At 40.0% G+C, this 25214-nt stretch overlaps 2 protein-coding genes across 2 annotated transcripts; both read right to left on the bottom strand.

The window, feature by feature from the left end:
* Positions 1-521: 521 nt before the first annotated feature.
* Positions 522-14278, bottom strand: grinaa (glutamate receptor, ionotropic, N-methyl D-aspartate-associated protein 1a (glutamate binding)). The gene is made up of 7 exons (XM_084919206.1): positions 14104-14278; positions 5175-5528; positions 4843-4961; positions 4531-4731; positions 4040-4168; positions 3637-3780; positions 522-2270 (listed from the first exon to the last, which is right to left on the bottom strand). The coding sequence occupies exons 2-7, from the start codon at positions 5491-5493 to the stop codon at positions 2121-2123; spliced, it is 1062 nt and encodes a 353-aa protein (XP_084775332.1). The 5' UTR covers positions 5494-5528; positions 14104-14278; the 3' UTR covers positions 522-2120.
* A 667-nt stretch (positions 14279-14945) lies between these two features.
* On the bottom strand, positions 14946-24182 carry mapk15 (mitogen-activated protein kinase 15). The gene is made up of 15 exons (XM_084919205.1): positions 23884-24182; positions 23619-23770; positions 21958-22056; positions 21290-21319; positions 20678-20768; positions 20136-20266; positions 19604-19767; positions 19353-19492; positions 19206-19263; positions 18667-18804; positions 18352-18457; positions 16655-16982; positions 16346-16476; positions 16074-16226; positions 14946-15872 (listed from the first exon to the last, which is right to left on the bottom strand). The coding sequence occupies exons 2-15, from the start codon at positions 23715-23717 to the stop codon at positions 15678-15680; spliced, it is 1863 nt and encodes a 620-aa protein (XP_084775331.1). The 5' UTR covers positions 23718-23770; positions 23884-24182; the 3' UTR covers positions 14946-15677.
* Between the last annotated feature and the right edge of the window lie 1032 nt (positions 24183-25214).

Raw genomic sequence — 25214 nt, forward strand, 5'->3', positions numbered from 1 at the left:
AATGTCCTGAAATGTGATGTTTCTAGGATGTCAGGGTAGCACAAAGGTTTTTATTCATCAATTTTTTGAGTGAAGTTAACCAGAGCAATATGGAAGCTCCTTTCCACCACTGAAAAATGGATTTAATAAATTCAGTGACTAAACGAAAGGGTAAAAAAAAACAGAAAGAAGAAAAAAAGAAAGACCATTTCAGTAAACTTTGATTACTCAAAAATGTTTTCATTTTCTCACCATTTCCAGTACTAAGGCTCAGCTCTAATTTGTAAAGACTTTGTGATACCAACACTGAAATTTTAATATAACAAAATGTTTTTACTTCCAAAAGGCAAATCAAATTTGGGGTTTATATTTTCCTCCCTTTAGTGGCAGAACCAGTCTTCCACAGAGCCAACCTACTGCACTGGCTGTGCTTTGTTTTTTTATTTAAAACAGAGAAGTGTTATTAATAAGGCCCAGAATTTTGTATTTCCTTTACGTGATCATTTTATCACAACTGAAACACAAAAATCAACACACAGAGCTCAACTTGTTAATCACTGTATCCATTTTAATGAAAAGCCAAACAGCTGTGTAGGGGGGTTTAGTTCAAGTTTGATTTGATGCAAATATACAATGCGAACAGACCTAAAAAGCCCAAAACTTACTTTACCTATACACACCACTAAGGAGCTCTATATACAGACATGTTAGTTGAATACAAACACAGGAATTTTAAAAATAGTCTAATTGGGGTTCAATACACCAATGTGTCCCCAAAACAAGAACAGCTGTACTGTGTACATTTTTCACACATGCAGACGAGGAAAGGGTCATGCAAGGGGTGAAAAAAATCAAAACAAGTTAGAGAATAAAAATATTGTTTCATTCAACTTCAATGTCCTTGCATGTACTTTGGCTTCCAGTGCATTAAGATTTATTATGTGAGTTTCACTTTAAAAACAAAAACAAAAAACAAAACTGCAGTCAGTAAGTAATGGTTTCAAAATGCTATTGTGTGATGACGTTACAGTCTCCAAGTTTCCTCTAAACCTTGCACCAAATTCAAAGAAACCCCAGTATCTACCACAAGTTCAAAGTTTCATGTCTTTAAAGCCCAATACCTGTCTACATTAGTTTTTAAACATGGACAAAAACTGCAAAACCAAAAATAATATTAGTTATTATGACAAAGAAACCCATACAAAGAGTAATTTTTAATTCACATTAATGACCCCCCCAAAAAGGAGTAAATTAAAGAAACAGGGAAATTAAGAGAACATTTCAGGTTTTAGAACAACAAAAAAGAAAAATCCTCATTTTGAAAAGATATTCTGTAATAATACAATAATTTATGTTCATTTATGTTACACATCCAACAACAAGCTTCATTCTTATGCCATTCAAAACAGCTTTTACTCATTGCTGGACACATCCATATAAATTACTCCAGCACATCTTTCAGAGGTAGGGGGGATACTGGCATCATATACAGTAAAACACATTAACTATTTACAGCTGTGACAAGCAAGCTAGAGGCATTCCTCTTATAGCTGTAGATAACCATACCACGTCTTTAGTTGTGTTTCCAGTTTGCCATGCAGAGTTACTTTACACCAGCAGGCTGAAAGGGAGAGACAAAGTTTGTGAAAACAGACAGTCGAAGGAAGATGGCATTTCTAACACTAACTTCTCTTTAGGCAAAGCTGGTTTCATCTGTGTGTCGGCATAATCATTCCTGCTCTTTTTCTATTCAACTTCTGCAGCAGAGCCTGCATGTTTAATTCTGCCATACGAGAAGTCGAGGTGTAGGTATAGACATAGCCATCTGTGTTAATAGAAGCAGAGGACAGTTAGAGCAAGCACAATGGTCAAAGGTGAAGACAGATGATTATGCTCTGTCATTAATTGCAATATTTTTATTCCACTAAATAAATAGTGCCCCTCTCAGCTGACTGTCAAGACCAGCTGCATCATCTCCTCAGCACCTACTACCTCTTAAAAATAGAACTCTGTGTGATGAGAGAGGAAACAAAAGGGGATCAAATAAAGTAATGAAGTCAACGAGAAGGGGCATTTTAGCAACATTTGAAAATAAAGGGAGGCGTTCCCCATCTCCCAGCTGCTCTCCTCTAGGTGCTGCCTCACTCGCGGGAGCGTCCCACGATTGCCAGGATGTAGAGGAAAATGTTGATGATGTCAGTGTAGAGGTTAAGTGCGGCAAAAATGTATTCCTCTGGACTCAGGGCCAGCTTCTTGTTTCCCAGGAGAAGCTGAGTATCAACAGCCAAAAACTGCACAGACAAAAGATGTAATTAGTACACTTTGTATACAATCTATTTCGTCGTCAACTGTTACTTCACATACTGTGGCCATACACTGATAAGGCATTGCATTGTGACCATCTGCCTAATATTATATTGAACCCCTATGTGTGGCGATATCTGGCACCAAGATGTTAGCAACAGATCCTGTGAGGTGGGGCCTCACATCCCACACATGCTTGATTGGATTGAGATCTGGGCGATTTGGAAGTCAAGTCAAACTCGTTGTTGTTCTCCTCAAACTTTTGGTAAACCATTTTTGTTTTGTGGCAGGGTACATTATTGTGCCAAAAGAGGCCCCCACCATCAGGGAATACCATTTCCATGAAAGGGTGTCAATGGTCTGCAACATTGCTGAGGAAGGTGTTATGTGTCAAAGTAACATCCACATCGATGGGAGGACCCAAGGGTTCTCAGCAGAACATTGCCCAAGGCATCACATCGCCTCCACCTGCCAGGTAAGTGGCGCACATGCACCCGGCCATCCACACGAGGTCAAAGAAAACACGATTCATCAGACCAGGGCAGTTCTGATGCATGTGCGCCCTGACTGATCCGTGGCTATGCAGCCCTATATGCAACAAACTGCGATGCTCTGTGTATTCTGACACCTTTCTGTCAGAACCAGCATCAACTTTTTCAGCTGTTTGAGTTACAGTAGCTCGTCTGTGGGATCGAACCACACGAGCCAAGCTTTGTTCCACATGTACATCAATGACCCTGTCACTGGATCAACACCGTTTCTTCATTGGACTGTTTTTGATACAGTGACCACTGTGGACCGGGAACACGCCACAAGAGCTGCAGCTTTGGAGATGCTGTGAAACAGCTGTCTAGCCATCACAATTTGTTCCTTGTCAAACTGGGTCAAATCCTTACAATTGCTGATTTTTCCTGCTTTTAATGCATCAACTTTGAAGAGATTAACATTCCCTTGTTCCCTAATATATCCCACCCAATAACAGGTGCCATGACGAAGAGTTAGTTAGTGTTACTCATTTCACCTGTCTATGGTCATTATGTTATGCCTCATCAGTGTATGCTGCCTTAAACTGCCATTTGCACACTGAACATGATAATGTAAGGTATATCGTTTTGCTTTAGTTAATACTGTCATGTATATTTAAAAGTGACCTCAGTTTTGTAAAAGTTTACAAAACTGAGGTCACTTTTAAATGCAAGCCAAATATTTCTCACCATTTAGCAGGGCACTGTCAAGAAATGCAAAAAGCTGACCGGTAAACCACTTGGATGCGTAACAATCCTTCAAACTCATAAGTATTTGTTTTTCTTTTTTTTTTGTACATAGAAGGCGAGATATATGTGCGGCACTTACGCAAGTGAAGAGTAGCGCTCCCAGTGAGGCATAGACGATGTGCAGGATCTTGTGGCGGATGAAGATGCACAGGATGGAGAAGAGCAACAGCACGATCAGACACACGAACAGCACGCCCCGACAGGAAGTAAAGTCATACTTGCTCTGTGAACGAAAAAGAAAATAGAACAGAAGAAAATTAAAAGCAAGACGTTTAAAAATGGGAGACACGGCACTCTACGGTTAAAGAAATGTAATTCTGAAGTAGCTTTTATACACAGTCTGAGTATTTGCTTGTTATTGACTGGGTAAAACACCACAGTGCGAACAAAAACAAACAAATGATCTCTTAAGAGAATGATGTTTGGATGCTTTTATGGACACTCAAACACATTTACAGAAGCAGCTGTCTGCGCGTGCTGACCTGTAGCGAGAAGAGGACGACGGTGAAACAGACCACCGCGGTGATGCCCACAGCCATGATGACGCTGTCTGTGTCATAGAAGCTAGCGATCATACCCACCATGTAGGAGAGACTCAACGTCAGGATGGACTGTACGAAAGAAAACAGACAAATTACTTATAAAACTGTTTACAAAGAAACATTCAGCTTTCAGAGTGAGAGAGGTCACCTCTTATTATTACTATAAAATCAATCTTAACAGGACAACCTGTGTGATTTCCATCTGGCCTGTTTTGATGTTTATTCATCTAGATTAATTTGATGTGAGATGGCACTTACTTAATGGGTCTTAAAAATACATTTGAAAAGCTCAGCAGCAAGCAGTCCATTTCCAGAAATCAAGGCCTGCAGCTAGCCAAAAATACAGCTGCAGAATGGAATGTATACATAGCACTCCTTTCACAACTGTCTAAGCTGTAAAAAGAGTGGAAGGAGTTTGGAAAAGTTCTCACCAGAGCAACCAAATTCCAGGGGTGCTTGCGGCGGAAGTCACCACAGCAGCTGAGGACAATCAAAGACACGAAGAAGACTGCGTAGGACACGTAGTACGTCCACGTATTCTTACGCACAAATAACTTGGCTTCATCGACAAAGGTGAAGACAGCAACGAAGGAGAAAGTGATCAGCAGCTGCACAGTGAGAACCATGAAGACCTGGAAATAAGGAGGAATTAAATTACTTTGATTAGGGGTCTTGTTTTGGTTGGATTGTGTGTTCACGTCAGTTATGTTCTATATTCATCTGGTAGAAACAGAGGAACCTACTTTTCTGATGAAGGCTTGTCGGATGTTCTTGTCCTCGAATCCGGAGTTGGTGAACTCATCGTTGTCGTAATAAGATGGAGGCCCGTCACCATGGTAACCAGGGCTACCTACAGGTGGTGCTACGAAAACATTAGAGCATGATAATTTGGGATTAAAAAGGGCAGAAAACATGATGTTTTAGCACATTTTGACTGTCATGTGTTATTTTGTTAGCTAAGTACGAGAAGAGTGAATATTTAGATCTGTGGACTTTTTGACTCTTATTGCTCATTAAGAGCTCTTTACACAGATACACTATTAGTTTTCTAATGATCTTTAGTGTAACCACTCACCCATGGGGTCTCCAGGAAAGCCTGGCTGTGCAGGTCCTTGCTGATATGGCCCCTGAGGGTACGGTCCCTGTGGATAGGGCATCTGAGGGTAGGGACCGGGAGCGAAGCCTGGGCCTGCCTGGGGAAAGCCAGGCTGTCCGTATCCGGGCTGTCCGTATCCGGGCTGCCCATATCCGGCTGCTGGTGGGTAGGGCCCCCCTGGGGCTTGGCTGTAGTTTGGGGGGGGCACACCAAACCCTAGCTGAGGGGGTCCATAGACATCATTATGAAGTGGGTTGGTCTCACCCATTATGGGGTACCTACTCTTGTCCTGGGACATGATGTAGAGAAAAGCTCACTCTGCTTCAACAATGTCTGAAAAGCAGAAAAGCAAAAATATAATGTAGCTACTTACAAATATGTACAGAATAAAAGCACATAATGTAACACCAACATTTCAGCCAAACTGGCAAAGACACAAACACCGCATCTGCTTGATTAAAAGGAGAGAGGCGAGTAAACAAATTCAACAGAGGGAAAGGCAAAGGCACTAGGCAGACCAACAGGATGTTCAAGTTTTGTTTCACAAGCAAAAAGTCAGCTATTTTATCATTACCCGGAGCAAGAGCAGGTCTAGAATTAGTGTTAGCTTGCATCATTCAGGCAGCTGAATGTCTGCCTCTGGGTGCCATCACATGAAGATCTGGTTCTTGAGACAGTTACATCAGTGGTAAATACTACAAACATATTGTTTATCATACCGTTCACGGTAATACTGGTGTAATGTTGGGCAACGATAAGAAAATTAAATATCGCGATAGAATATGGGTAAAACGCGCATGCGCAGTGCCTTTGTTTACATGCGCACATGGCGGCGACGCAGAATGAGAAGAGCGAAAGTGGATTGTTGAATGAAACGGATGAACGAGAATTGGTTTGTAAAAATGCTGCAACTTCAGTGGTGTGAAACTGGTTTGGCTTTCATCCGTCAGATACACAACAAAGCACTATTTTTGGTAGCGCATGCTAGTGGGCCGTCGTTATTACTGTGTTTTTTGGAAAATACGGCACACTTAAAATCAATTCTTTGATTTTTCTGAAAATCGACAGTGCCCCGTATAATCCCGTGTGCCTTATGTATGAATTCTGGTTGTGTTTACTGACCTCGAAACGATTTTATGTGGTACACGGCGCTCGAAAATCTGTCACATGTTTTAGTACGACTTTGCTTAGCTACGAACCCGCACCGCTTGATGGATTGTCGGAGCATTACGGCTATCGTAGGCAGGAGCCTTGCGGAGTGATACGTACTGTGCTTCAACATAATATTACCGTATTGTGTGTGTATAACCTCTTTTTAAGTTTTGTGGATATTATACATGGTTATGCTGAGGATATGTCGGCCAATTTCCACTGGAAATGCCTTTTGGTTAAACTGTCAGCAAGGAATTTGCATTTGCACTGTTAATTTTTTATATAACTTTAATGCACTTAAAAAGCTGCTTGTTTAATTGAAAATACATTGATGGGTTGTTGTTTTTTTTTGCACTAATAAAGTTGAGGAGTTGTAAAGTATTTTGTCTAGTGTCAATTATATTGTCAGTTATATCGTTATCGCAAATTTTCAAATGTATATCGTGATAAATATCTTTGGTCATATCTCCCTGCTCTAGTTGTAACTGTGAAAGAGGCACTCACAGCTTCACAGGTGTGTAGCTGGTCTCTAAGTGAGCTGGGTGTGGTCCAACCACTAAGTACACAAGGGTGTTTGAAGCAGGTGTTGCACACTCAGTAACCTCATGTCTATAGGGTGAACTTCTTTTTCTTTCAGCTGTACATTTGTTTGAATTTAATGTTTCAGTCTGTTTAAATTTACTCTTTGCCTCTGTCAGAGCACTTTGTAAATCGTAAAGGTAAATAAAATCACAGTATTAAAAGCCAGGCTAAGTCTATAAATAGGTGTGGTGACAAGCACATATCTTCTGTTAAGGCTGTTTGTGCCACTGAAGCACAGCAGAGGTGGAAGAGACCAAAGGGTATGACCTCAGACTGTGGTATTTCAGTGTGAACCACTGTAGTGCAGCATGAGTTAATGTCAGAAAAAAAATGGCCAAAGGTTACTGTCCGAACACTAGACAAGACACTTGCAACACGCTCCTCTGTGAAGAAAGATAAGGGGAGGAGTGTCTGATAGTCCTAAGTATACAGAAGTACAAACCAACATAGAGGAACAAAAACAGGAATATCTCACAATGTTACACAATTTGGTGGCAAAGACTGCAGACCCTAGAAAGACAATTTGACAATACACATATTTAGCCAGATAATGACAGTACACTAATATTGTTTGAGTGGCCCCACTACTACTCTTAAAGGGATAGTGTATTATTGTCACCAAGACATCTGAAGTAGGTAAAATGAAGGATTTTTTCTTTTCTTTTCTTTACACAAACAACAGATGAATCTTTGCTACCACAGATGTATGAGGTTTTGTCAATAAATCCGATCTGAGCGAAAACTTTTAGAAGAATGACTGGCTACCCTGATATCTACTTAAAGCTGTCATGGATGTGAGAGGAAAAAGGAAAAGAAACTACAGTACAAACATTGCTCACACACCGGTGCTGACAGTGTTTCCATGGATGCAGGTGCCGCCTTGGTAACTGTATGTATTATTAATCTGCTTCAGGAGGCAACCTGACATATTGGCCATTACTGCAGTGACCCTCCTCCCACCTGGGCTCCCCGCACAACTTGGGTCAACAGGTTTATATCCTGTAATCTGTAATCTATAATGCTAACAAGGCATCTAAAAGCACAGAGCTCCACAACAGAAAACAAAATTACTCTACAGAGAGGTGCACAAGGCAAGCAGTCGCCATCTTCCAAATGTGCTGTGCAGGTTTCATAATAAGGCCTGAAGTCCCCAGAGGAGAACTTGCTCAAAGGGCAGGGAGCCAAAAAGCCACTGAGTCAATTGCTGACTTCAAAAGAACACCTGGGGTGCTATTCATTATGTTAACGTTTGCCTCATGTCCTCTCCTTAAATTGGGAAAACGTTCTCTCTTCCCCATAATAAATTACTTTCTAATCTGTTAATTTGACCTTAAGCAAACAAGGAGAGTGGAGGCTTCTAGAGGAGCTTAGAGAGAGGAAACCTTTTTTTAAATCAAGTGCATGACATTTAAATGCCACTGCTTAGAAATGAATATTTCTTCCATCATTGGATCTTATCCTTGCATCACTTAAACCATTTTACACATCCAATCAATGAGAATCAAGATGAGATATCCTCCACATTTGCCTTCGGCCACACATGTAGTAAACAGCAGGAGATAGCCAGCTTCAGATACAATGTCCTTTTCTGGAAATACTGCATCGGGTTTATTTTTAGGGTGACACTGTGGTAGTGTGTACAAGAGAAGAAAATCACCCTCTGTTGGGACTATAGCTCTATTCTTACAAAGCTACAACTGGGTTATGGAGGACCAGGAGAGTCATACACATTGATATAAATCTTTTCATGAATGAATGAATGGATATCTAAATTGTGCAATAAAATATTAATTAGTAAATTAAGTAGCAAATTAACTGTTAATGTATTCTATTTATTTAGACATTCAAGTAATGCATTATTTGAATATTTAATGGACAATAAAAAGAGTAGTTATAAATACATTTTTCAAACTACTAATCCATTAATAAATAGTTCAAATACAAAAGGGATTTACAAAAAAGTCATTAAAAACATTTTCAGGTTCAAAAAAAAAAAAAAAAAAAATTAAATAGTATTTTCAAAATCTTTTAACGTAAATGGAGAAAAAAAAAAAAAATCCAATTAGGAATACAGTTTTTCAATTCCATTTCTTTTCCTGGGAGCTATTGGACTAGTTTCTCCATTTAGCATTTCCATGGCTCTTTTTCTCCTTTTGAAAGTCAGAAAAAAAACCCATGTGGTGTGATGTAAGAAGCTCTTCAATAGGATGTGACCTCCTGGATGTTTAAATCGATGAATTTTACTCTGATAGCTTTGCACAGCTAAGGCATTTTTTAGAAGTGTTTGTGCATGCTCATGCATGCAAATAAAGAACCTTGAACCTTGCTGATGTTAGAGTGTGAAAATATTACATCCCAGCAGTAGTAGCTAGCTGACATTTTTTAATAAACTAATGTGCTTGTCACAAGAAGCTTAAAGCAGCAAAAACTGTTAGAACCAGGAAGGAGCCCTGTTACAATTCTACACAGAATTACAGCAATGACTGAAACCTACAACCTTAAAAATGAATAAAAAGCTGTCTCTAAACACTCATCAGTTCAGATGTTTTTACACTACTTTCTGACACTTAAGAGTTAAAAGAATTGAAATAATGATACAAGTCAGTCCAAGTAAGTTACTGAAAATAGATGACATGTACAGTTTTAGTTGTTACATGATGGCTGTTCAGGCCCACTTTTCAACTTTTAGTTTCACTTTTCAGTCAGCATACTACTGGCACGTAGTAGGTTGGGCTATGTGCTGCTACTTTATTGAAGGACTGCACACAGGCACTTCTGCGTAGGTTTCATATTCTTCACTGTTTACAGCCAAATATAAATGCATACAAAAATGCACAATGAGAAGCAATGGTGGAGCAGACTGCAGGTTACCTTTATAATAATAGAGAAGCCTGTGGTGTTTAGACTACACCTACTACGTGTACAAAACTGTAAACAGTACAAATACACTGAGTACTGAAAAAAAAATACAGAGGTGGATGGAAGTATCCATTCATTTCCAGATCAATCTAGTAAAAGTTGTTTACTCTTTCCCCTTCCTCTCTTTTCAGGGCACACCGAATTAACGGTGAGTGTTATGCAACACTGCTCCATTTCACTCTGGCAAATGCATCCGGACTCCAGTGTGCATCCTCATGATCCCTATCTGTCCATCAGTAGGACAGTGCAGTGAGACACTGCAGACAAACAAGCTGGCAGTGCTTCACAGTGACAGTCTGCATTAAGATCATAACAGATTACAATCATTATCTGAGGAGTCAAATCCCTCCCCGAACAACAATGGTTGCATAAGAGGGATGCAGTATACACCCAGTAGCATATTTTTGTTAGATTTCTTGAAGAATCCAATATGTGGTCAATGTTAGCTTACATAAAAAGATTACCCTCCCCTTGTATAGACAGAAATATTAGTCAATTAAAGTAGCCCTGGTGAAACTATAACCAAAGAGGCCTTAACTAATTATGTGAGTCACCCAAAGCATGTGATATCCACCCCGTCCAATGTTTACTAAAAGTGTGAGTGTGCAACTCACGGACACTTCATGTACACTTTTCAAAGCTATACACATCCCCATTTTATCAGTTACTGATTTGAACTACTTTGGGTTTTTTTTGGTTTTTTGTTTAAAAGGGAGCTTGTTAGGCTTTGAAGTCCATCATTAAAGATAACATTAAAAACTGAGAACATGAGAGAAAATTTTGAACTTCACAAAAAAGCAGCTTCAAAGTCCTTGTAGCTGACTGCTTGCTTGCTTCTCTTGAGTAAAGCTAAAACTTCAGGATCTTTTTCTATTAATTTGTAACAGCTTAATGTAAATGATTATCTATATAAAACTTTGGTAAAACTTATCTTTCCCAGTTGCATAAATTCAAAAAACATCAGCTGTTTTTATATTCATGTTACATTTAACAGCCGTGACATCGCACTGTGTTTTTGATTCTGAATTTATCTGCACTGCTCTGTTTGTGGCTATGTAGAATGGATTACCTCCTATAATCCAAAGTAACAACACAGATTTCAAAGAACACGACAATAATGTCAGAAATACACATTAACCCTCAAGTTCAAAAGTTCAATTCAGCAACCAGTAACCACAACAGTTTCACTTCACCGTCTGGGAAAGAGGTTGGTACAGTCACAGTTTTTTTTTTTTTTTAGAGTGAGTTTGAGGCATGGTTTGTACAGCTTTACAAGCATTACGTGAGAGATTTCAAATCCTCTTAGGACAGACGCTCCATCGCCGTGGATAAAGACAGTGCTGCTATCCCTGGCTTCTGCTGATAGCTATCGCTAGTGGAATTAGGTTGAACGGAGGAACTCAGTGGGCTAGACAGAGAGCCAAGTTAACACAATTAGGCTACCACAATACATCGACAAACCCACATTCAAAACATCACGTACATGCCTGAGCCACACAAGAAGAAAAAGTGACAAAACAGGAACAGCTGCACAAAGCAGTGGGGCCAGTATGGAGGTGAAATATCTGGCACTGCAACAACTTCAAATGAGAAGTGCTACACTTGAAAGTCCAACATATTTAAAAACAAAGCATACAACACTACAATAAAACTGTTCAACACTTCCTAAAATCAGAAAACCAAAAAGCTTTTCAGTTATAGTTTGGGTTAGTTTTCAACTCAAAGATGTAACTGTCTGAGCAGGAACCCTTTGCTTTTCTTTTAGTTGCTGTAGCATGACTAAGTGATATCATCAAAATAAATGCTGTTTCACAGTCACATGGTGTGCATGTAACTCTGCTGCAAGCCTGTTTTGCAACATAAAAAGACCCCACATGCTTTAAAACCACTACAGAGACGGCTGTGCTTTAAACCAAACCCATCAGCTGACACTGTTCATGTCCTATTAACGAACAGCTAACTGGACCACTTGGCTGAGAGAAGCCTACACTGAGTTGCTTCCTACCAGCCAGCCAGGGCAGCAGTATGATACTGTCATCGTGACATACCATGTCAGCAGCAGCTTTGACTTTGTCAAGCCTGCAGACACCTTGCCTTGTGGCAGATGGATACACTTTAGGTAGGTAGGTTAGCACAGAGTAGCAATAGGTAGGTTAGCACAGAGTAGCAACAGACTGCCGCCACTGTGACACAAAAAAATCTACTCAGTTTCTTCTGAAAGTAGAAAAATTACATCACTATAATGATATTTATTTTGTTCTCATAGTTCTATATTAAGAGTTACATATTTCAGCCGTTTTTCTCATTTGACGTAATACTCTCTCATTGTCGTGTGAAAGTTAATATTGTAACAACATAATAATGAGATACATTAATTTTGTGAGTTTACAAACTCAGTAACTTAGACAATAGAGTGCTGTAGCAAAACTGCAACTACAAGAAAGCTATTTATTACTAGCTCAGAGTTAAAAATCAAATATTCACTCTCTGCGGGGTTGCCAGTTTCAGGAGGTGGTGCTGGCAAGAACTGTTAGTTGTGTGGCCAAATCTTATGCATCTCCAAATGTTTAATGCAACTCCTCTACAATATTTCATCATCATCAGTAAAACACTACAGCCATATAGAATTCAGTAATCAAGGTATAAGATAAGATAGATAAGACAGATAAGATAGATAAGATAGATCTTTATTGTCACTGTTACCAGAACAATGAAACGCAGTTTGGCATCTCTCCATTTGCGGCTGTAAGTTTTTACATTCAACATTCAAGCAAGTTAACTTACTAAGCAAGTTAACCTACAACTGTACAATATTTTTCTCCACATATCACAGGATCATGGTTTTGTCTTTCTCTGTACTTTATCAATACTCCTGTCAAATGAAGAATTGACAACTAAAACTGACAATAATTTATTTGGAGGTTTGTAATTACAAAAACAACCAAAGATGTCGCTTCTTTACCAAACTGGGTATATTTTAAAGGTGTGTGAATTATTCATGGAGGTTAGAAACAGGACATGAGTAATATAACACAGTCATAGTTTCTGTTAAGGTTTTAGAGCACATATCTCAAAGTCTAGGCCAAATCTAGCACCCCATATCAGGATAACCTAGTTTTTATTGTAGCCTCTCCTTTTTTCACATTGTATTTTTCATGTTCAGCCCTCTGAAATATTTTGTTCAACACCTGTTACATATATGTGCAAGAACAGTGGTTTACACATTCACATAACTAGCAAAAGAGCCTTGGTTCGTGTAAGGCGACTCTAGGATACAGCAGTATATCCCCACGGTTTAAGCTGGAGGGAGCCAGAAGTCTTTCTTCCAAAAAACATAAACAAAAAAAAACACCTTAATATTTGTCAAGGTGTGCACAACCAGTAAATACTAAAAGTATAATTTAGTATATATAACTACGATGACACAGAAAGATAGCGATTTCATGCGACTCAGCCCGGATTCTACCTTCTGAATCCTAGTGATTAAATAATAAAGCCACTGCTATGAATACTGCGATATCTGCTCAGTCACACACTGAGAAACACCACAAATACTCATAAATACGACGCAAACTCACTGATAAAAACACCGAAATGTCAGAAAGACTAAACTCAAACAGTAATCCGGACTAAAAGTGGAGCAACGCGACATGTTTAGATGAGGTGAGCGACTCTAAACCAAAAACGAAAGCATGCATCGAGCGGTCTCTTTTTTTTTTTTTTTTTAAATGCTGCACCTGTATTTAGGCGCATCCCCTGCAGGCCTCACCAGCGCTGATAAATGCGACACTGCTACCATCTACTACATGGCATTCACGAATGTTACGCCCAAGCTGCCGAGACCACCATTAATGTCGGAGCGTGGATAAACTACGAGCGTGTGGGCCACAGACACCCGACAGCACCGAGCTAGCCTCGCCATGATGAATCCAATCTGGGTTAGCTACGTTTTTCGGACGCTGACCACACGCCTCGCCCCCAAGCTGAGGACACCAAGAGCTCCTTTTAAAGCCAAACTGCAGTTACACAGACCTTTTGGTATCTGGGTACAAAATGATTAACTAATAACCCTAAATAACAGCATGTGTTTTTGGAATTTACTGCTTTCTATTCCTCTGACAGTTGGCGATAGGCAAGATGCTGACGATTGCTAACAAAAAAGAAAAAGGCGCTCATCATCCATACGTGTTTAATAAAGGGGAAAAATTACTAATAAAACACAAAATACTCATTAAAAAACATTACAGCTTTTTACCTGAGGTAAGTTTACTCCGAAGTAACTGCCGAAATGTACTCTCGCCGTCTCCTCCTCCTCCTCTGTGCTCGCGCTGGGTTCTGGACAACGGCCCCTGACGTTTTCGATACAGCGTGGTCACGTGTTGTGTGGGAATCACCAGTCATTACAGAAAAACGACACAAATGACTTCACAAACTGCCACATGACATGCTTCCCCCCCCATAACGTCATCGGGATAAAGACAAAACAGAGCCGCTCAATTAAATATGCAAACAAAATGCTTCTGTGGAAAGATCCAGATTAATCTGGAAATTACTGCAGGACTCATGCTGGTCTTAAGTCACGTGGTTTATTATCGGTCGCGTTTACGGGTTTTTCTCTTTATCTGAATATATTCACCTGCTTTTACTTTGTCATTTTCAGATAGAAATTTATAAAAACAAACACAGTTTCAAGATTAACTGCTTTGTAAGTTTGGCTTGTGCTCCCTTTGGGCTTTTTAATTAAGTGAAAAGAGCAAGGTTTTCCGACAGCGATTCACTGATAACTACATTATGTTTAATTTTGTCATTAATTTCAGTATGTGATGTAGTCTGAACCGTTAACACACAGCAGGATGAGTCCATGCTTTCATATTTATGTCAAATTCTGATCCTACAGTTTGAATGTTGGGGCAGAAATTGAGACTCATCAGACCAGGCAACATTTTTCCACTCTTCTGTTGTCCAATGTTGGTGAGCCTATGTGAACTGTAGCTTCAGTTTCTAAGGACCTTGGAAAGAAAAGCAACTGGACTTCTTAGGTTTCTTGAAGATGTTTCGCAGTCAGTTTTAGCAACAAAACTGTTGGAGGAGAAGAAATGTGTAAAAAACAATGTTTACTTTGTTTTTTCTTTACATGGCTGTTCTTTTACAGAGACACAGAGTCTGAGTTCTTCCACCTGAAATTGTTCGTAGACATTTAAGTGATTCAGTGTTAAACATTATAAAATTCTGTACACATCAGAACAACAAGTAGAATTCTTGCTGGCATGTTCACAAATGAAAAATAATCACATATTAGATATAATGAATTCACCAAACCATCTATTTGCATATTTTACATGTATCTGCAAGTATTCTGCACCCAAACCACTGGTTCAATGTTCCTAATGTAGTATTAAAACATTAAGCCTCTAGACCAGAGTCAACATGAGAAACCAGGGCTTATTTTAAACCGACAGACGCTCCTGAGACAAATGCTCAAACTTATTATTTAGCATATGCACTTTAATACAGAGCCTCTCTACAGACAGACAGGCTAATCCAGCCTTCTAAGAAAAGGTTTCCAAGTTTTTTTTAAAAAAAATACACACATTTACATATATTCATACATTGGTATTAACGCCTAGAATTGATTTTATATATATATTGTCACAGACAGTGAATAAATCCATGTCTCCATGGGTAAAATCTAAATGTAACATAAGAGGTGTTTGATCTGCCTGTCAGAATCGTTTCTAGTCCTAGTCTGAAGGAAATCAAAGCAAACTTTGTTGCGTGTTTAAACACATGTGGCACTGGACCCCTATGTAACTGCAGGTATGACAGCAGTCACTGGTTGCAAGGGCGGCCCCGAAGAAGACTGTCCAGTCCAGTCTTGTTGATGGTGCCATAGGCCTGCGAATAGCTGCCTAGTTTGGCTCGTGGGTCGCCAGCTGCTGCCACGTTACAGTTAGTCTGAAACACTTTCTTGCTGAACCGTGGTGGTGGCCGGGCCTCATGCACCTGAGTGGTGGAGCGCTGGTTCTGCATGAGAAGAAGAAAAAATTAAACCTGGTCAGACACACGTGACAGTCACCAAGTTTCTTTTCTTGCCCCTGAAGCCACCAAGTTTCAAAATAATCGCCATCTATTAAATCCTCAAAAATGTTTTAAAAGTCACTTAAGTTTTTTTTAAATTGCATCTGTTCTTTCATATAATATTTTACATGGATGTAGTGGACTGACCAGACGTGCTGATGTGATGTAAAGCCCAGAAGACAAGGATGTCTCATCTTTGCGTACTAACGGGTTATTCTGGGAGTGGTTTAGGGATGAGGAAAAGGAATGGTTATGGGCCACGGGGGCTGAGCGACCACGCTGAAGAATCTGGTCCATCGACTAGCAGAAGTAGGGTGAGGAGACAGAGAAAAGTACAAATGGTAAGAAGTACAAAAAGAAACAAGGCTTACATCACTAAAGGAAAACAAAGCCGAAGTGGACTGAGGTCTGATGCTCACTACACCAGCGCTGGTGCCCTCTGTTGGTGATGCAACTGCATTACTGTAGCTGCTCTGTCCCACTGGTTTCCTGCTGGCTGCAGTGGATTGGTAGGAATGAGGAGGACCAACTGGACTCCGAACAAAGACATCTGAATGAAGAAAACAAGAGTTTGAGGCAGTATAAACACAGCTGTTGTACTGTGCTCATTAAATACCTGACTTTCTGATGGCTTAATAATTATGCTTTTCAGGAATTTTCAAACCCCACCATTTTTTAAACAAAAAGACAGGTTTCACATTATACACCAAAAAAATAAACTCTCATACTTGGGGCATGTGTGATGGGGTTATATGTAAGTTTTCCTATGCCAGGGCCAGCTAGAGGGCTCGTCTTCTCTGCTGCAGGTGGGGTGGATGCATTCACCACCTCGGTTTTGCCAACTCCTGTACATGGAGGCGCATGGGTCGTCTCGTCAGGTTTTTCAGGTTTTGGTTTTCTTTCATCATCACCATCTCTGATGCTGTTTGCAGCCACTTGGCTCTTCACTCCTTTATCACACTTCACACTGGGCTTCTCACTGCTGCTGACACAGCTTCCTTCCTTTGGCTGGATCAACCTCAACATCCCTTGGTTAGTTCTCCTCTCCAGTATCATCTGCAGGTTAAAAAAAGATACAGACTCTAGCATTTTTAACTAGTTTGATTAACTTCCAGTTGTCTCATTTGTATAGAAAATTCAGAGACCATGAATGTTCAAGCATGATCACACAGGTCTTGTTTTAAAGCTACCTTGTGTGTCCCATGAAGCACTGAAAAGCCACCTTTTGTTTTTAAACTGTGGAACAGTCTGCCTTTTGTTATCAAATGATGACTTCTTGAAAGAGATAAGCACAGTGAAGCCAATTCAATGCATTCTTTATAATGACCAGCAGAGACCAGAACATTGGAATAATTGTATAATTGCAGTAGATGTATGGAATTATACTGAAACTGAAGTAAAGCCAGATGTTTCAGAAGTTGCCTTGGAATCCTTCGGTTTGCAAAATGTCTTCAGCATTAAAGTAATGCAGTGAAAACAAATATGGATTAAAACAGCTCTTGTATTGCTGCCACAGTGTAACTCAGGTTAATGCAGTAACCTGAACCTGACCATCACAGAGGTTGAGGCAGCACTCCTTTGAAAGTGTTTTTCTGTGACGCGTTCAAAACTGTCAAAAGTCCGTTTATTAAAGTGAGCAGATTCGAGCTTTGAGAGCAGAGTTACCCCTGAGAGCATGAACCTGCTGCATCGCTCACACACCAGAAACTCTCCTGTGTGTGAAGGCTTCGTTGTGCTGTTGAATTTACATGTGAGTAAATTCATTTTGCAAGTGGCAATGAACACCTCCGCTCGCGAAAGTAAATTATTTCCTCCTGATTACATTTTTTTTACTGCATGCAGCTTTTGACATAAATATAATTCCATAGTTGTGTCTTAAGGCCTAACCATGAATAAGATCTCCAAATTCAATGTGCCACAAAGTCCTCTGTACATTTCATCAGCTGCATTTGTTTACATGCAGCAATGTTAATATGTATCATGCCTGCTTTATAAATAAATATAATACAACTCATGATCCGACTGAAAATGCTCAGCTTGAGGATTTCGCTTGGGACTAAATTCACTAATTGTGTGATGGCACAGTAACTATGTCCATCTTTTATATACAGTCTATGTCTTAATATTTATAAAAGCAAGCTGAAAGCCCTAAATTCTTAATTTGGAACAACGTTACAGCACATTCTTATGCTGTGAGGGATTTCATTTGTTCTTGACTCATTTTTTGAAATGTATTTGCAAATTTTGAAACTGTATTGTTTTCTTACATTTGCTTCTTTCGGTCTTGCCATGTGAAGCAGGCAGAGTTGCATGTTTGTGTGAAGGGTCCTACAGCCTACAGAGCTTTTTCAGTAGTTTTTTGTAGTATATCTCAAAGTAATATGATGTACTCAGTACTCAAACTCAGTTATAAGTCACACTGTACCTCATATAGTTTGTTGCGGTATTGAACCACAGATAGCTGGATGTCATCATCCACTGGCAGCACTACGTCGTAGTTCAGTGTTGGCTCTTTGGCTGGATTGTGAAATCTTCAGAAATGGATAGCACACTTATAAACATATGACAGCACACATGAACATATAATGACAGTAAAATCATAAAAACCATTTACAGATTACAGATTTACCACAAGGGGAATAACACACAAATCTATTCAATCTGACCAACTGAGCAACAAGAAAACAGAATAAAATTTGACCACAGCTCCTAATCCAGGAGCCAGTCTGATCCTTAATACCTGGCTAAGTATGGGTGTTGGAGGGCTTGCTCTGCAGTTAGCCGCTTGTCTGGGTTGAAAACCAAGAAACCCTTCAACAGGTCGAGAGCATCGGGAGGCACAGAAGGCTGAAGAAGATCCTCCAAAGGCACCTGTGGTCTGGTGAAGGATGAACAGATGAAGAAGAATAATTAACAGGGGTTTATTATAGTGATCTGTCTTTCAGTTTCTGTGGCCTATTTCACCTGCTGTTGCTCAGTTTACTGTTCTGCTGCATCAGTGCTTCTGCTCCTTAAGTATTTAATCAGCCTTGCTTCCACTTGTAAGCTCTAATTCTAGTTTTTATGCTGGAGTGGAGGAAATTTGTTAACCTAGCTCTGTGTTAAGAGTGACAAGGTCAGCTGAGGCCACGCATTAACTGTACACACAGTGTACTAACATAAAAATAAAGGGCAAAAAACGCGGGGTTGGTATTTAAGATTACCAGATTCAAATAGACATTTGATGAATAATTTTATGATTTTCACAACATAAATTGCAAACATAAAATATTGTCTTACTTTAGTAACATTCTCTGTATGACAGAGGATCCATATTCTGACTTGATTGCGAGAATATCTGAAAATTAAGGCATATTTAATCAATCCAAAGTAAAAGTAAAATGTCAAGTAGTTAAATACATTTAATCTGGACTTTTATGAAGCCACCTTCTGGGCTGGGATGTGGAATGGCACTCATGATCTTCTCTATTTGGTTGATGGTGGATGTCCCAGGGAACAGGGCTTTTCCCAGCAGCATCTCTCCCAGGATACAGCCGAGGCTCCACATGTCCACGCCTTTAGTGTACCTTTGGAAAATACGCTGATTATTCAGAAGCACCGCCTAAATTTAATGTTTAGACTCATTTCTGTCAGTGAAAAACAAGCGATAGCAGCAGACGCTCAACACAGTCGGGTACCTTGTGGATCCCAGCAGGATCTCGGGAGCTCGATACCACCGTGTGGCCACGTACTCCGTCAGTGTAGGATTCCCACTGTCCTCTTGGATCTGGTTGAGCGATCTGGCCAAGCCGAAGTCACACAGCTTGACAACACAGTCAGAGTCCAAGAGCACATTGGACGGCTGTGGGAAACAGACAAGAAAAAACATTCTTACCAAAGAGAATTTTCTCAGGTTTCCAGTGCTTGCTTAAGAGATGAAAATGTGAATATGAATGCTCAGTGAGCAGAAAATGTGGGATGAAAAACTACTTTGTGATGCCAAGGACCATTTTGTGAGGTCAACTCAGCAGAGTTTACTGCACAAACCTGCATAGGATAAGGAAATGCCACAGTTTTACACAGGCCACAAAGAACAAATAATTCGATCATTAACATGTGACAAGAGCAAAAGTGCACTGTACATGCATGATACAGGCATTCATTTGGGATTTTTCTAATCCAAATAAGAGCATGCTTCACACATTCTCACATCTGTTCCATCTGCTGTACCTTTTGGTCTCGGTGGATAACATTTCCTGAATGCAGGTATTTCGTGGCTTTGAGGAGCTGGTACATCACGTAACGTTTATGGATGTCTTTCAGTAGGGTGCCTTTCTTTATCACTGCATGCAGGTCAGTATCTGGTACAAAAGCAGAAACGGGAAAAAACCTGTTATGGGTGTTTATGTAATGATCCAATTCTAAATAATCATTAGTTATAAATATAACCATCTACGGTGTTGTTGAACATACAAATCATCTATGAAATCACACACGCTAATTTTAATGCAACGGAATGGCTGAAATCAAATGAAATGTAAGCAGTGGGAGTCTGCACTGTAATGCTGCAGTACTGTCAAGGATTAGACTGCATAGACAGGGAGGGCAGTCTGTGGACTCAGCAGTAAGACAGCGCAGCCGGCCAAGAGAAGCAGAAGCCCACACACACACACACACCTTTTCAGTGCCAGGTTAAGCTACTAAGAGCCCCCGGGGCCTTCCTCATGCTGCTGTGTTACAAGTTCAGATGATGAGCTGGGCTTTACACTCACCCATATATTCAAAGATGAGGTAAATGTCTTTATCGTTCTGTGCTCTGATGACATTTAGAAGCTTAACGATGTTGGGGTGGCCTCCAAACTCCTGCACACACAAAAAAAAGGTAAACATGCTTACTCTCAAACACAAAACTCACACTCTGGCTACTGTTTGACCAGTAATAACTGGCAATGGTTTTGTGACAAGGTTGTGCAAACAGCAGGGGAAGGTCACATGAAGGTAGGTCAGCAGATAAGGAGGGAAATATTGCACACGGGTGTGCAGAGAACATTTATGTGATTTATAAAAACAACATGTGGAAAAACACATTCCTTGTTTACTTATTTTGATATTTCAAAAAGAATTCATAAGGGTTCTTAAGAATATTATATATATGCAACAGTTTTGTGGAGTACTAACAGACTGAACATGTCACTGGTCGAGTTATAGAATATTATTAAATTCAACTAAAGATAATTTACATGTAGAGAGATCCAGTACAGTCGGTGAGACTGAGACTGACATTATCGTTGTTTCAGTCTTCATAAATGGAACTAAAAGACATGACAGTGATTTGGAAAAGTGTTAAGATTATTTGACAGGAACATAATAAATACTTTGGTTACCTGGAGGAACATGATTTCTCTGAACGTTCGCTGTAAAAAGAAAAAGAAGACACTGAGGTCATGATCAGGAAATATGCAGCTGTAAATCAGGTGCACACAAGCGCCCTGTCCTATGCAAACATTTACTAAACTTGTCTTTAAACAGATAAAGGAGGAAATTAATACCACGTAATACCCAGGATGAGATACAAGCGAAATGTAAGAAGTGGCATGACAATCGTGAAGCAAGTAGAGCTGCTTCTACTTTTGCTTTAACAATTTATTCAAATGATCGCTTTTCAGTCAAATTGAAGTGGACATTTGAAAGACTGCAAGCAGGAAATGCTTAATTTCAAGTACTTAAAAAGAAAATTATGGAAAAATAAGAAGCCGCTTTTAGGCCCAAGGGGTCGTGCTGACAGAGTTCTTTCATTTGTTACAGCAGCATTTTTTTTTATTGTATCCTGAAAACGAGATTATTGAAATTCCACTTCTTTTTCTTATATTAACATATCTCGGGGATTAAATGTGTAGCTACACTTCTTACACGCACAAAAAGGGGAGTCTCACTGTTTAGGCCACTCAGGATCAAAGTGAGCTGTATCTGGCCCATGGTATAAAATGAACTTGACATCCCTGCTTTAGAACAACAGCATTGTTCCACTTACTGCAGATCACATGGTACACACCTGGGCATCTGTCCTGTTTCTGAAGGCATCAAAGATCTTTTTCACAGCCACAATCTCGCCAGTCTGTCTGTCAACTGCTTTCCAGACAATGCCGTAGGCCTGAGGCAAACACAAAACGCAAGTAACACGTCACCGGGATGCTTCTTGTACCTACAGGATTGGGCTTATATCCTGTGCAAGATTTTAACTATAAAAATCAAAATATGAGAATACTGGCATCTGAGTTCAGTTAGGACCACTGTAAGTCAAAATGATAACTTATTCCTGCACATTTAAGTAACTATAAATGATTCCCATCTGCACTGTGGACTTGCTCTCCCCACAGCTCCATGTGCATACATGGAAAAAAGACAGAAAGAGCATCAGCAAGAACCCAGCAAGAAAGAAGGATTCTGAGTGGATGTGGTTTGCAAAGCAGTTTGCAGATGTGCAGCTATAGTGGGCAGGGTAATGCAGCTTTAATAGTACTGCCCTTATGAGTCTTACCAGTAGGATACAGCGAACTAACGCTACCTGACATCATACATTCAAGTAGCTCTTCTACCAGCAGCTAATCCTATATTCATTAATAATTTTGATTTTTGCATGTATTTAAAACCAGCTAATATGCTGTTTATGTAGAGTCACAAGCTGTGTATTATTCCTGCTGGACTAATCTTCACTCCATCAGGAATACAAATCCACTATATGCACCATGTAAAAAAAACTCTTGATCTCTATATTGAATAAAACATGGATGACATGAGCTCTTTGACTTCAGTGATAGCAGGGTGTGAGCAGCGTAGTGAAGCCAAGCATAACAGAGGCAGCAGTGAGGCAGGAGATTATAATACACTCTACTGTAGTGATACGTGGAGGAAAGAGCACTGGGGACGTGTTTTCTTTTTCTTCTTCTTCTTCTTCTTTTTTTTTTTTAAATCAAACAGCTGCAGAAAAACAGACCTATATCATACACTGACATTTTTGAAACCTGGTATTTGAAGCTATATTTAAAATAAAATAAAATACATCCACATTATGATTTTTTGAATGCATCTGAAGTCATCTGATCAGAGCTGTTCAGCATCACAGTGCAGGTGTAGGATGCTGCCTAGGTGCAACAGGTTGAACAGCTGTGGGTAACATGAGTCACAGCCACCCTCAGCATGTCCAGCCAGTTATGTGGTTTCTACGTGGCAGCTATCAGCTGGCTATTTAGAAGCAGAGCAACAACTTGATAATCTCCAGGGGCAAACGGTGGAAAGAAACCGGGCTGTTTTTAGAACTGTGGAAACTACTGGAGACAAAGAAAAACAAAAACAAAAGGGATCTGGACTCTAAAGAGAACAAGTGTCCTCACACACCAGCTGATCTGCAAAGAAAGAGTTTATTTTCTTGCTGCCAAAGTAAATAAACCTCTTGCTTAAAACACTGGTATCCACTGAGAACTGTAAGTCTGGAGAATTTCAGGAATTTAAAGGCTTATGTGCAGAGGAAACTTTAACTGAATTACTGCACATGAAGGCAGAAGAGTTAGAGACTGCAAAAGAAAAAGAAGACTGCAGTGAAACTGTTTTTTTCCGGTTTGCTCAAACAGCAACTTGGAGTTTCGTTAGTAACTGTACAGCCTGAGCAAACAAGTTCATTTCCACTAAATTAAAAAGAGAGAAAAAGTTGCTCACCCCTTTTCCAAGTCTCTTCTTGATGTCATACTTCAGAGAAATGTGCTCTTCCACATCGGAGATGTTTGCTGATTCATATTTTTTGCTCATTTTTTCCATTCACTTCGTGCTCGTGCTCATTCAGTAATCATCACCACGCTCTTTGATCACTCCTGGAAGAGATCAGGAGACTCTGAAAGCTTGCAGCCTGGTGGCGATGGCCGAACGAATCAGAAGTGCATCGTGCAATATTTCCATAACAATCAATAATTTGAAAGAATCTTACGTTAACAGGCGGATCTCTCTGCAGTGCAGGATCTTGGATCTCACCTGGCAACCCTCATGCGACCATATGAGTCATACTCCGCGTCACTTATCAGTCGAGAGGCGGAACAGTTTTTACCTCCATTTAGCGCCTGAAAATTATACCTGATTCAGCCTGTTCTGTGCAGTATCTCTTGTTATTTATCAAGGTGAGCTCCCACTGCTCTCTGCCTCTACTCTCAAAGGTCCTGCAGGAAACACACGGGCCAGTTTTGTCTTTATTTGTTGTCCTGACAACGAATACGCTACTGCTCGCAGGTCTTAAAGGGACCGCCGCACATGCGCCGCCTGCATCGCTGCTGTCAATGTGCTGTGAGATAATCAAATTGTGCAATCGATTACCAATTACCAAAACCAATACCGATACTTTTAACGGCAGCTTATGTAGGGGAGAACAGGGCCTCACAATTTATGACATGACTGAGTCATTTATTGCCATTGAGTTCAGAGACCAGGCCGATGCGGTGAAAGAGCTGAACCACCAGACACTGTAAAAGCATGTTTCTCACTTTGCAGGATGATTAGTTAACACAACAAAGCACACCTTTAGGCTTTTCGTGTATTTTGAAACTGGGATTTTTGGAGACCTTAAATGTGTCTTTCTCTAAGGCACTTTGGGTCCACTTCTGTTTTTTAAATGTGCAGGTGACCCTGAATCCACCCTCATTATGATGGAATCAGGCATCACCAACGTGTTTATATACCACTCTCCATTTAATTCTGAGTTATTATTCATCTCTGGCTCTGCATGTCTTTGCCTGTCTCCCGCCCCTCACCCCCAACCCGTGACGGTAGATCGTTGCCCTTCCCTTAGCCTGGTTCTGCCACAGGGTTCTTCCTGTTGAAAGGGAGTTTTTCCTTCCTATTGTTGCTAAAGAGCATCGGGGGTCGTATATTATTGGAGCTTTATATTATTGAAAGGTCTTTATCTTACAATATTAAGCACCTTGAGGCAACCGTTGTTGTGATTTGGTGCTATATAAATAACATTTAATTGAAAAAAAAAAAAAAAAACATCAGCAGAATATAAATGAGAGACAGGATGTGGGGAGGAGTTTGCAGATGTGCATCTACAGTGGCAGGCTAAAATAGCAACTTAAATAGCACTGCCTATATTATTCTCACCTGTTGGATACAGGAAGCTGATCTGCAGTTGATCCTGACTTCATGGCCTGTCTGAACAACACTGCCTGGCTGCCTACCCCTCCCTGAGTCTTGTTCTGTCAGAGGTTTCTTCATGTTAAAAGGGAGTTTTTCCTTCCTACTGTCACCAAGTTTCCTCATTTAGATCTG

This window comes from Perissodus microlepis, chromosome 22 (genome assembly GCF_051167445.1).
Source record: "Perissodus microlepis isolate ML-2025 ecotype Zambia chromosome 22, ASM5116744v1, whole genome shotgun sequence".
NCBI lineage: Eukaryota > Metazoa > Chordata > Actinopteri > Cichliformes > Cichlidae > Perissodus > Perissodus microlepis.

Excerpts from the sequence above, each read along its gene's own strand:
- grinaa (XM_084919206.1), bottom strand. The coding sequence starts at position 5,493 with ATGTCCCAGGACAAGAGTAGGTACCCCATAATGGGTGAGACCAACCCA. Across the intron at positions 4,962-5,174 it reads CTTTCCTGGAGACCCCATGG|CACCACCTGTAGGTAGCCCT; the intron begins GTGAGTGGTTAC and ends ATGTTTTCGTAG. Across the intron at positions 2,271-3,636 it reads GAGCGCTACTCTTCACTTGC|TTTTTGGCTGTTGATACTCA; the intron begins GTAAGTGCCGCA and ends TTGTCTGTGCAG.
- mapk15 (XM_084919205.1), bottom strand. The coding sequence starts at position 23,717 with ATGGAAAAAATGAGCAAAAAATATGAATCAGCAAACATCTCCGATGTG. Across the intron at positions 20,769-21,289 it reads GAGAAATCATGTTCCTCCAG|GAGTTTGGAGGCCACCCCAA; the intron begins GTAACCAAAGTA and ends TTGTGTGTGCAG. Across the intron at positions 19,493-19,603 it reads ATCCTGCTGGGATCCACAAG|GTACACTAAAGGCGTGGACA; the intron begins GTACCCGACTGT and ends TATTTTCCAAAG.